The sequence below is a fragment of the Budorcas taxicolor genome, chromosome 25, assembly GCF_023091745.1.
Source record: "Budorcas taxicolor isolate Tak-1 chromosome 25, Takin1.1, whole genome shotgun sequence".
NCBI classification, from domain to species: domain Eukaryota; kingdom Metazoa; phylum Chordata; class Mammalia; order Artiodactyla; family Bovidae; genus Budorcas; species Budorcas taxicolor.
In genome coordinates this window covers 47985230-47997324 of record NC_068934.1, presented here as the reverse complement: position 1 = coordinate 47997324, position 12095 = coordinate 47985230, and the positions used below count along the sequence as shown (strand labels likewise).

At 57.0% G+C, this 12095-nt stretch overlaps 1 protein-coding gene across 1 annotated transcript in view; it reads right to left on the bottom strand.

Annotated features, from left to right (window-relative positions):
* ANO1 (anoctamin 1) overlaps positions 1 to 12095 on the bottom strand; it is a 95452-nt gene that overhangs the window by 69402 nt on the left and 13955 nt on the right. Inside the window, exons 3-5 of the mRNA XM_052661864.1 lie at positions 2627 to 2725; positions 1727 to 1878; positions 148 to 202 (exon numbers count right to left, since the gene is read on the bottom strand). Of these exons, the coding sequence (XP_052517824.1) occupies positions 148 to 202; positions 1727 to 1878; positions 2627 to 2725 (306 nt within the window). The remainder of the gene's footprint in view (positions 1 to 147; positions 203 to 1726; positions 1879 to 2626; positions 2726 to 12095) is intronic.

Below are 12095 nucleotides of genomic sequence, written 5' to 3'. Positions count from 1 at the left end.
GCTGGTTTTATTATTCTCATTATTTCCATCACAGACAATTAGAGTACCCCCACCCAGGGGAATTTAGCTGAAATGAAATTATCATCCCATTTCCCGGGGGCCACCTTGCTGACGAGCTGTGGATTCCCATGAGTGAGTGATACTTACTATCGTGCTCCGAGTTTTGCTGTCGAAAAAGGAATCCTTGTCAGACAGATCAAATCTGTTGAAATATTGGGGAGAAAAAAGAGACACAGCTCATTGGAGTTAGCTCTCCTGGTTTCCAAGGCCCTAAGGGGTCACACTACCCCTGTGAATGCTGACCGTGAAATCGGCAAAGCTCAATCCGCCTGCTGGGTGTGACCCAACCCTGGATGTTTGGAAGGATCTGTCTCATCCTCACCCACTGGACTCACACGGGGTCATGGTGTGGGTGGGGAAGGTGATCCTAGCAGCAAATGTGGACAGAGCCCCCTCTTCAAGGACCCTTTTTCTTTTCGAGGACACCCTCAGGGGGCAATTTCATTTCTGCTTCAGTGACACCAGGGCGACCATACTCTTGGATATTTTAACATTTGAGACAGTCTCACTGTAATTCCCAAATGGTTTCGGTCCTAAGGTCTTGGGACACACAGATGTCTTAGGGCTAGAGGGCAAAGGGACATGTCTGGAATGTATCACCCACTCCCCAAGACAGTCAGGGTTGAGCTGGGGAGAGCTACTCGGGGTGGGGGTGGCCCAGAGCCTGGAGGAGAGCCAGGCCTGCAAGACGGGGTGTCGAGGGAGGCAGCGGGGGCATAGCCGAGGGAGGCCGGGGCCCTGTGCGCGGTGGAAGGCGGGTGTCTCCCTCTCATGCCTGGAGGCCTGGGGCCTGGAGCTGGAGGGGGAAGCTGGGCTAGGGCACTTCCTCTCTCTCATGTCTGATCCCCAGCAGGACTGGGAAACAGCGATGAAGCATGTGGCCCTTGCCCTATGACTAACGCCCGGGCCAGAGCAGAAGCTCCAGTTCTGAGCTGAGGCCCAGTTCTGTGGGTCCCATGGGACGAGGGGTGTCCAGGGGCCTCCCACTCCCCACAGCTTTGTCATCCTAACCCCACAGGATTCCCAGACTCCAAACTTTCTATTCCCACTCCCGCCCATGTTCCAGCTCTGCCCAGTGAGGCTGTGCAGCTGCCACTGACCCAGGTGGCTACGCCCCACTGCCCATCAGGAGTGGGGGAGGAGGGAAGGTTCCAGAAGAGGTGCAGCCCTGCCAGCCCCGCGCCCCCCTTGCTAGCTGCAAGACCTGGGCCCCAGAACTCCGGCTAGTGGGCTGCTTTCCAATTCTCAGCTCCCAGAGCTCGGCAGACTTCAGGGGCTACAGTCAACCTTGCCCAGTTCCTCAGAACACATCCTGAGAGGGATGGAGTCAGGCAGGGAGGGGGCCCAGGCTTGCACTCACTTGGGCCTGTGCTAGTTTTCCTAAGTGTCACCCAGCAGAAGAAGAGATTTTTGTCCCCTCAATTCCTCAGTTCATAGTGACCTCGGAGGTTATTTCCAGGGCCCCTTCTGTGCTCAAGAACCACAAGCTCTTATGGGAATATGCTCCAGGGGCTGAAGTGGCCACTCCTTTGGGTGGGGGAGGGATGGAGAATTCTGGTTGGTCCTGCAGACTGTATCATTAGGCAAGTCCAGCGTGGGGGGGTGTCACCACACAGCAGGCCCCGCCCTCCCCGGGAAGGGGTGGGCAGGTGGGGCCCCCACTTACAGGTGCTGCTTCTCCCGGGAGAAGGGGTAGGAGAGCCTCTTGGTGGTCTGGGGTCTGTGCTCCGCCACCTTAGGCTGGATGGGGTCTGTGATCTTCTGGAGCACAGAGTTGATCTTCTTGAGGAGGCCACGAGTCTCGCTGATGTGATACAGCTGCGGACCAGGCAGGGCAGGGGGTATGTCATCTGCTGAGCCCTGACTCTGGGCATCTATTCTGAGCTGGTCGGGGAGGCAGCCCCTCCCCCGCTTCCACCCCGCCCCTGGAGCTGGCTGGCCTGGGAACAGGGGGTGGGGATGGGCCAGGATGCCTCCTCCACGCCTGGGGTTTTCTGAAAGCTCAAAGTTTCGGGAGATCCCAGCCAAAAGGGCAATTCTAGTACATTCCAGGGAACTTCCCCCAACTTTGCATTTGTTTAAAAAGAGGCAATCCAAAGGATGCTAGTGGATTTGAGAAGCTGGGAGCTGACATTCCTGAGAACAGTTTCACTCTCCGCTCACAAGTAAACCCTGAGGCCTCCCTGAGCTCCTGGGATGTACGGGGCTCCCAGCTTGAAGCTGTCGGAGATCAAGAAAAAAAGCCCCAGCAAGCCAGAAAGCATAACCACATGAAACGAGTCTGATGAACCAGCTGAAATACTGAGCATAGGAACGGTGGAGCAGGAGGTTTCCCTGTGTTTGTGTCTGTGAGAAGTTTCCGGGCACCTATGCCATCTCTGTGGGGCCCAGACTGTAACCTCTGCCCTCCCGGGGGACCCTGGAACCCTCCTGCCCTCCTGGGGTGGGGGCAGCTGAAGCTCCCTTGGGCTGTTTCCTAACAACCCAGACCCTCCCGATGTCGTTCTCCTGCCGGCTTCCCTGACAGATCTGGGGACCCCTTGGAAGCAGAAGCATCATCACTGACCTTCTTTGTCGGCATCTTCAGCTTCAAAAACTCGGCTTCTCGGCACAGCACATTCCAGGGTGCATGGATTTTTACAAATCCAACCCCGTGAATTTTTGTCTAGAAAGAGGGGAGAGGGCCTCAGTCAGCATGGGTGGATGTTTGGGGCTGAAAACCATTTTTGCCTTCAGGGCAACTACAGTTTACAAGATGGCAGCAGGTGGGGCTCCTTCTGCTCATCAACTCTGGGCTCCTCTGACGATGCTCCCTGGCACCCTTAGAATCCCCTGCAGATGGCACTAGAAAGCTGGTGGTTGGGTGGGCCCCTGGCATCCCACAGGAGTGATGAATGGGGGGTGGGGCGCGGTGCCTGGAGGGAGGTCCTGACCCCACAACACCTGGGAGGTACTCGGGGGGAGGCTGAGGGCCCCCAAAACAGTCTGAGCCACGAAAGACCTTTCACATCCAAGACTCCAGGCCCTTCGACTGAGGGGGTGTATTCAGTGTCCCCAGGGTCCCCAAGCAGGGCTGAGGAGCTGACAGTGAAGACAGTCCCCTCCAGGCACCTCTGTGGGTCAGGACACACCACTGGCCGGACCAGATCACGCCCCCCACCGCCTCCCCCCGCCTCCCCCGTCTGCCCGCTCCCCTGGGTCTGCACTGCCTTTATCCTAATGTGAGTGGGCTCGAGACAGGCCTGTGTGCAAGTCCATCACCCTAAGCTGCTGCAAACTTGGACAGTCACTCCTCTCTGGGCCAGTGCGTCTGAATGACAGGATCAGGCAGCAGAGGGTCACTGAGTGCCGCTGGGCCAGGAACCACACAAGCTACGATAAGAACTTTGAGGACCGACTCCAGCGGTAATAGCCGCCTCTCCCTGCCACCCCAGCCCAGCCCGAACCCGAGGCGTGATGGGCTGTTCCCTCCGCCCTCCGTGGCGCCGGGCCGCACTCCACTGAGGCACGGGCCGCTCTGCCTGTACTTCTCCGCCCCTAGCCCGCCAGGACGGCCGCTCCTGCCGTCCACGCACTGTGCGAGCAGGCGGGAGGGCGGGGGCCCCGCTCTAGGGCCATCTCATCGGTGTACGGGCTGACCGGTGGGGCCGGCGGCAGGCTGAGCCCACTGTGCCCGCCGCCTCAGACAGTGATCCCAGTATCAGGGTGGCCACCGCGCTCTCCGCTGCCTGTGGGCCTCTCTGCCGAGAGCCGGGGGACGACCTTGCTGGAGCGGCTGGCACTTCCTCAGATCTGGAAGCTTTCTGGTGTCACACCTTTCTGCCCGGGTGCAGGGGCAGCAAGGGAGGCTCGAGCTATCGTGGCCCCTCTCAGCCACTGGCTGGCACCACAACGGGCCCTTTTCCCCAAGCAAGTGACCGTTAGTGAGCAACGGTCCCCCAGCGACCGTTAGCGGTCCTGCTCAGCCATTGGTCAGTGCCATGGTAAGCCCCGCCCCTAGCAAGCGGCCATTAATGAGCAACTGTCGACCAGCAACCGTTAGTGGTCCGGCTCAGCCATTGGTCAGTGCCACGATAAGCCCCGCCCCCAAGCCGGCGCTCAGTGGTGATCTTGCTCAGCCATTGGTCAGTGCCATAGTGGGCCCGCTCCCTCCCTCTTATATATAAACAGAGGCCGAATTTGGACTGAGGGAAGATGTTTTTTTCAGACGCTAGTCTGCCGTTCTCGGTTTACTAGCTTTCTGGTTAAAGTCGTAATTCCTTGTTCCAGCAACTCATCTCCCCATTTATTGGCCTGTCCTGTGGCGAGCAGAACAAGCTTGGGCTCGGTAATACAATGAGCTCGATGGGGAAGGCAGGACCACTGCTCCCTTCATGGATGGGGAGACTGAGGTTTGGAGAGATGAAGTCACCGCCTAGGTTCCTCAGAAAATTAAAACGAGAGCCACCATCTGACCCAGCCATCTCACTTCCGGGTAGCCAGCCCAAGACAATGACATCAGGATCTCGGAGAGACAAGCGCACTCCCACCTTCTCTGCAGCCTTACTCAGGACAGCCAAGATACAGAGACGTCTAAGTGTCGTTCAGTGGATGAGCAGATCAGGAAGGTGTGGGGTATTATTCGGCCATATAAAGAAGGCATGCCCGCCGTTTGTGACAACACAGACAAACCTGGAGGATAGTCTGCTCAGTGAAACTAGTCAGAGCGACAAGCATTGTATGGTATCACTTATGTGTAGAATCAATAAAAGCCGATTTCACATGCAAGGAGTAGAGCAGTGGTTGCCAGGTGCTGGGTCAGGGGCATGGGGAGATGTAGGTGAGAGGGACCAACTTTCAGTTGTAAGATGAAGTTCTGAGGACCTAACGAACAGCGGGGTGACCGTAATTAATAATATGGTATTGTGTACTTGAGAGGTGTTGAGAGACCAAAGCATCCTCACCACACACATGCGTGTACACACACACACACACACACTCAGAGTTAACTGTGTGAGGCGATGCGTGTGTTGGGCAATCATTCCATGACGTCTATGGGCATCAAGTCATCACAATGTAGGCTTGAAATACACACAAACTGTATCTGTCGATGACTCCTTAGTGAGGCTGGGGGTCTAAAATCAGGGCCTGGAACCTTGTAGCTGGTAGGTGTGGGAACCTGGGTTCACATGCAGGCTGTACACACTCTTAATCACAGGTGAGACCTGATGCAACCCAGCAACTCTCCATTTTTCTTTTTCTGTTTTTCCCTGTTGCCCTTGCCATTTGTGTTTAGCAGATTCCCAGTATCAATGAACAGCATCAATGTAGCAATAATGTTTCCCCATCTAAGGCAGGCGCATGTAACACCAGCAGACTCCCCAACTGTCCCGAGATAACAGGGCTGCTGCGTCATAACAAAAAGCAAAGAAACACGACATTCCCCCAGACAGAGCTGCCCGACGGCAGTGGGGACTATGGTTCACCAGACTTCCCAAGGGGACCCCCAGGGACTTAGAGCCCACACTGGGCCCCCCAGCTTGAGGCCACACTTGCCTTTCCACCATTCTGGGGATCCTGGCAGAAGAAAGCCTGTCCACGAGAGGGGGATGGGGTGGCTGGCCTGTGGGACTCAGGGCAGGACTCACTTGGGTCTGTGCTGGGCTCCATGTCCAGTTACCACCCTTGGAGTGTACAAAGTTCTTGGGATCACTAGGTTTTTGGCAAAAAAAAAAAGTTCCATCCACTTTAGGATGGAACCAAAGTCACTTAGGATGGTTTATAAGAAAAAATCCTCAGTGGGCCAAACACATTCACTCAGCGCCAGCCTCGGCCCCTGAAATGCAGACTCCTGGTCATCTGTGGCTGTGCCTGCAGCCCGCCAGGGCAAGGGGAGCCTCCCAGACACCAAGTGCCATGTGGGGTTCTTCCCACACTTTGAGTGAAAGGCTACACCCCCCTGGATGAACCCGGCTCTCCCCTCCACCTCTGATGCTGAGGCCCCCATGCCTCCCATGACCAGAGGATCCAGCCTCTCCTGGGGCCTCCGTGTCACTGCACAGGCCTTGTCCATGTGGCCCCAGCAGGCAGGGTGAGTCCTGTGCGGAGCCTCCCAGCTTGCTGGCCTCGCTGTCCACATCGGGGCCTTGCAGGAGCACTGCGTGTCCACTGAACAAGTGGATGAGGGCCCCTCACAATGACAGTGATGATGACGAGGAGGAGGAGGTGAAGGGGGCTGAGATCCAAGTGTCAGTCCCTGATTCAGGCATCTGTGCCTATTAATTCGTTTAACCTCATGACAAGGTTGTGTGTGTGTGTGGGGAGGGGAGGGGGCAGCGGCTCCTGCCACTGTTCTCACCTTGGAACCGGCAAGTTCACTGTCAGTGTCCAAGGGCGGCTGCAGCCACTGACCACAGACTGGACAGCTTTAACACGAATTAATTCTCCCCCAGTTCTGGAGTCAGAAACCTGTGATCAAGGTGTGGGCAGGGCTGAACTCCCTCCAGAGGCTCCAGGGGAGGGTCCTTCTGGCCTGGTTCAGGCCCTGGGGGACCCCAGGCCTCCCTGGGCTTGTGGCCACATCACCCCGACCTCTGTGTCCATCGGCACAAACCGTCTCCCCTGGGTGGTTCTGTGCCTCAGATCACCCCCTCTTCTCTTCCAAGGACACCTATCATTGGATTTAGGGTCCTCATGTGTCCCAGGTGGTCTGGTGCAGCGGTCAGTAACTTGCTTCCATTTGCTGAGAACTGTCATCGGACTAAGGGCACCTTTGCAGGCTACAGGACGATGGGCAGCTTTGGGGCCACCACGCAGCCCACCGTGCTGGTCATGAAGCCACAGGGAAGAGCCTCAGTGGGCGTGGTGCAGGGAGCTTTGAAGGAGCAGGGCTCCAGGAGCTCAGTCCTGAGGCTGCCTCAAGAAGACAGGTAGGATCAGGACACTCGGGCACAGGGACCAGATGGGCAGGGGTCGGAGGCATGCTGGTGGGCATGGGGCTTGCCTGCAGGGAGCCTAGACCTGACATGACAGCCCAGGGCTGGGGGACACAGTGCCTGGGTTTGGGAATGGACACATCCCAGCACGGATTAGGGGAGGCAGGCCCAGGGGCTCAGGCCAGAGGAGCCCAGATCTTCCTGCTGCCCTCAAGGGGCAGGTCGGATGGGCATAGGAGGGAGTCGTGGTTTAAGCGACCTGGGTCGGAGTCCGGTCTGCCGCTGTGTTGTCTCTGGCGAGTGACTCAGCCTCTCTGAGCCCACCTTTTGCTCCTCTGCAATCTTTGCCATATGTGACTTGCTTCACAGCTGAGGGGAGTTCTTGTGCTCTCAGGACCCCTGCCCAGCCCCGTGGCTGGGGCCATTCCGCCTCTCCACGACCTTGAGGCCACTAGGACCACCCCTGCAAAGACTCTCTTTGCCAAGAAGCTGGAAGCTGCTTCCCCTACCCTAGGAAGCCCTGGGGCACCGAGACCCAAGAGGCAGCAACACCTCCAGCCTGGGGACTCCCGGGCGTGGGGCTGACCACAGGGGGCGCTGTGATATATCTGTGGATGGCCCCATACGGCCAACCCCGTCTTTCTTGTTACAGCCCAGGTTTATTTCTGTGCACTCTGCTCAGCCGCACGCAAAGACCCAAAATATATTCCTCTGAGTCCGTGGAGATTTCTCTTGACGGTGGTCAAGAAGCAGTGCCCGGGCCGGCATCCCTGGGAAAACACACTCTGCTGTTTACGTGAGTGACCGGGTCCCTCCGAGAAAAACATCTGGCAGGATCGGGAAGTCGTGGGACTCGTTGGACGAGGACACATATGGGATGTTTTAAACCTTGGTGCCCGGCCTGACAGCAGTCTGCTCCCGGCGGGAAGAAACCGTGAGACATCGGTCCCCTCTCCCAGCCGGATGGCCCAGAGCAGTGGCTTCTGTCCAGACAGGCTCCTCGGGTGGGGAGTCTGGGGGCCACACAACCCTGGGGGCCTTGGTGTGGGCATGGGCAGGGCCAAGGGGCTCAGGGAGGGGATGGGGTCAGGGCCCTTGCAATGGACTGCCACCAAATGCTGGACAAAGACAAGAAATACAATAAGAAAACAAATGTCATACCTTAAAGTTGCTAAAGAGCCAAGAAGGCCTAGAAAAGTGACCGGGACTGTGCCATCCAAGTGGGGGAGGGGAGGGGGGAGGCTCGCCCAGCACAGACTGGACAGGGTTAAACCTCCGTTCCCGGCTCAACTCACAGATATGGAGACCTCACCCCAGTCGCTCCTGGCACTTCCCTTTCAGAAGGAAGAAGGGAATCAGAACAAGGATAAACATCCCTGGTAGGGGGGATTCCTGGTGGTCGAGGATGCCAAGGGCCCCTCTTCGTCCCCACAGCTGCCTGAGCCTGCGTGTGGATGTCACGGTCACCCATCTCTGCTGAAGGGGGGGCTCCGAGGTTGCTGGAAGGTTGGCCTCAGGGAGGCCGAGCATGGGGTTCTTAGATGCCCCCAGAGGGCTCCCGGGCAGCACACCTCCCCAGCCCACCCTGACCCTGTAGCTGCTGCCCCCCCAGAGGGCCCCGTCACTGCCATCAGGGAATTAGGGGGTGCTGAGTGCTCAGGCCCGGGGGTGGTGGGGGCGCCTCCCTGGCATCCTGTGTGTGCACCCCTCCCCAGCTCACGGTCCAGCAGGAGCTGTGGGGAGCATGTGTGCATGGCAGGGACACACAGGACGACTCCCGAGCACTGCCGGCCAGGAAGCCCCAGAGCCCCGGCGGGAGGCCTCGGCCGGATGTCTGACCACCACTCGGGCCTGGTCAGCTTGCCCCTCTCCGTGCCCCTGGCTTCCTCAGCTCCAAGGATAACACCACCACCCGGAGGGCCTCTGATGCCAGGGCTGCTCTGCGGGAGGGGTCGTGTTTTCCTCGAATGTGTTCAAGGCACGTGATGCCTGGTCAGTCCCTAATGACCGGGTGCATTCTTGGCAGCCCTGGTGCCTGCCTGCTCTTCCTGTTGGCACCGGGGTCCCACATGGGTGTGAGCTGGAAGGCTGGTTCCAGGCTGGGTCTATCTGCTTAGCTGACTGACGTGCCTCCCGGGAGGGAGAGGGTCTGGCACGGGGTGGGCCTCATCCCCTCCTTCTCCTGATCGGCACCAGCACCACCTTCCTTCTAGTTCCCTGGGTGGGAAGACAGGGGCCCTTTCTGTGTCACCTGAGCGTGTCATCTCACGGGAGTCCAGCTTGATGATATTTGCTGAGTGATGCAGGAGAGCTAGGGAGACAGTCCTTGCTGAGCTCCTACTGTGTGCTGGCCGAGGATTCTCCTGTGGTCCTTCCCTGACCTCTGGCAGCATCCCCAGCTTCACTTTAATACTCATGGACGAGGGGGCAGGCTGGGACCGCCACTGGGGCTGACCCTGACTTGCTCATGCCCGCCCTCCACCTGGACAGCTCCCAGAGGGGACAGGAGAGAGCTCAGTCCCTGGGTAAGGGTCTGCACAGAGGCATTTCTGTGCTGTGGTTCCTGCTGACCATGTCTGTACCTCCCAGGAGGAGCTGTTGTGGTCACTCGGGGGTGCTCACATGGTGCGCTGGCACCAGCATGCCTTCTGCACATCCTGGACGTGGTACCCTTGACTGTCTCCAGTGAGCCAGGACCCAGAACGCGGTCTCTGAGGGAGCTGGGGCTGCAGGCCTGGCTGGGGCAGATTTACCCCTCAGCCCTTGGCACAGGGTCTGGCTCCCAAGGCCTGGCTTGTTGAAGGAATAAAAGACACATATTCATTCACAGTGCTGTTCTGATGATGGGTGTGTAGGTTACTCAGATTCACACTCTCATGGAAAACAATTAAAAAGAAAAAAAGAAGACCCAGAGGAGTAACTGCCCAAGATGGGGAGTCTAACAGAAGACTCCTCCCTCCCCATGGAGCTGGACTCCCAGGAGACGACACTTTCTTTCGAGCCAGAAGGGGCCTCCCTTCTCCAGACGCGGGAATCACAAGGAAGGTGGTGTTGGTGCCGAGCAGGAGAAGGAGCAGGTGAGGACCCCAGTGGGTCCAGCCATGTCAGCCCATGACCTTGGTTCAGGGTGGTCCTATCCATAATGTCCTCAGATGAGTGGAGAATGCAAGTGCCAAGGCTTTCTGGATAAGGGCACCTTCTTCCCGGGCTTGGGAACTGCCCCACGGGTTATGGAAGGGTGGTAGCCAGTGGGGAAGAGTGCCAGGCCCACCAGAATGCAAGACAGCTGGAGGAAAACCAGCAGAAGTGACCCCCTCAGCTTTGGGATTCTGAGAGGATTAGATGGATAATAAATCCAATAAATCAGCTAAGCTCACCTCGTTTAGAGAAATAAACCTCAAGATAGAAAGGTCCTGCAAAGGACAGGAAACTATTAAAGAAAATGACACAGCCAACTTGGAAAAGAACCAAACAGAACTTGCAGAAATAAAAAAGTGTCATAACGAGAAGCAAAAACACAACAGACACGTCTGAAGACCCTTGACCTCTTCAGGAAAGGGAGACACGAGAGGGCACGGAGCAGGGGCGTGCTGATAACGTAGGCAGCCCCCTGCCCAGCCCCCTGCTCTCCAGGAAGAAAAACCACTCTGATCTGTAGCTGCGTCATTTGCCAGTTTCCATGGTGTAAACACTCCCGCCGTGGCCTGATTCATGCACCAAAGGGTTAACACCGGCTGGCAGAATTCCCGATGAGCCAGAAAGAGCTGACTCTGGCACATAGCCAGCCTAGAGACATGGGAGGACATCAGAACCACAGCCAGAGGGGCACAGATTACCTGGAACCCGGGCAGAGCTGTCCTTGGGGAACTCTAAAGACAAGACTCTTAAAACATGTCCAGAATTCACTTGATAACAAGTACGCTTCCACAAAACCAAGAGAGGCCCAAAGGAAGCTAGGTGGGGTGTATAAAAGCCTCAGCACTTAAGACTCAAGAGACATAAAAACTTTACAGCCAAAGAAATGAATGTGTAATGGTGGAATTCTGAATAGAGATATGAGCAGCTTTAGGACTAGACAATGGCCCCTGATACCTCACTGTAGGAGAGGCTCATGGCATAGGCACTTAGCCTAGAGGTAGGAGTGAGATGGGGCTGAGGACCACATTTTGTTGTTCAGTCACTAAGTCATGTCTGGCTGAGACCCCATGGGCTGCAACACACCAGGCTTCCCTGTCCTTCGCCATCTCCTAGAGCTTGCTCAAGTCAGTGATGCCATCCAACCATCTCATCCTCTGCTGTCCCCTTCTCCTCCGGCCTTCAGTCTTTCCCAGCATCAGGGTCTTTTCCAATGAGTCAGTTCTTGGCATCAGTGGCCAAAGTATTGGAGTTTCAGCTTCAGCATCAGTCCTTCCAATGAATATTCAGGGTTGATTTCCTAGAGGGTTGACTGGTTTGATGTCCTTGCAGTCCAAGGGACTCTCAAGAGTCTTCTCCAGCACCACAGTTCAAAAGCATCAATTCTTTTGTGCTCAGCCCTCTCTATAGTCCGGTTATCGTGGTTCAGGGCAAAGAGTGTGACATGACCCAGCACCCAGGTTCAAGTGCTGGCTCTGCCCCTGTCAGGCCCAGTGGCCTTGAACTCCTTGCCCTACCTCTCAGAGCCTCAGTTCATTCCCTCTGTAAAGGGATCTGACCCCTGCACCACAAGGCAGGTCAGGGTGCCCACACAGGGTGGGGTGGGGATGGGGGTTTGCGTCCAGGCTGACAAGTCCCCGAGAACATCTCTTGCTCCACTGCCCTTACATATGGAGTTGTTGAAATTAGACTTCAGGTGCCTCAAAGTGGAGAACCCCTACCCCAATGTCCAGGCCATGAGGAGAGACTCCCCAGCCCGACTCCATGCTCATCACCGCACTTAGCCAACTGTCTCGGACACCAGCTCATGCCCACAAGGCCTCAGCTGGAAACTGCAAGAAACATGCCCCTCTCCCCTGTCCCGTGTCCATGGCAACCCTGCCCACCCCCCCAGGAGGAAGAATGTGCCATCACCTCCATTCTACAGATGGAAAAACTGAGGTCCTGAGTGGGGAAACTACTTGCCTGAGGCTGCTCAGCCCCCAG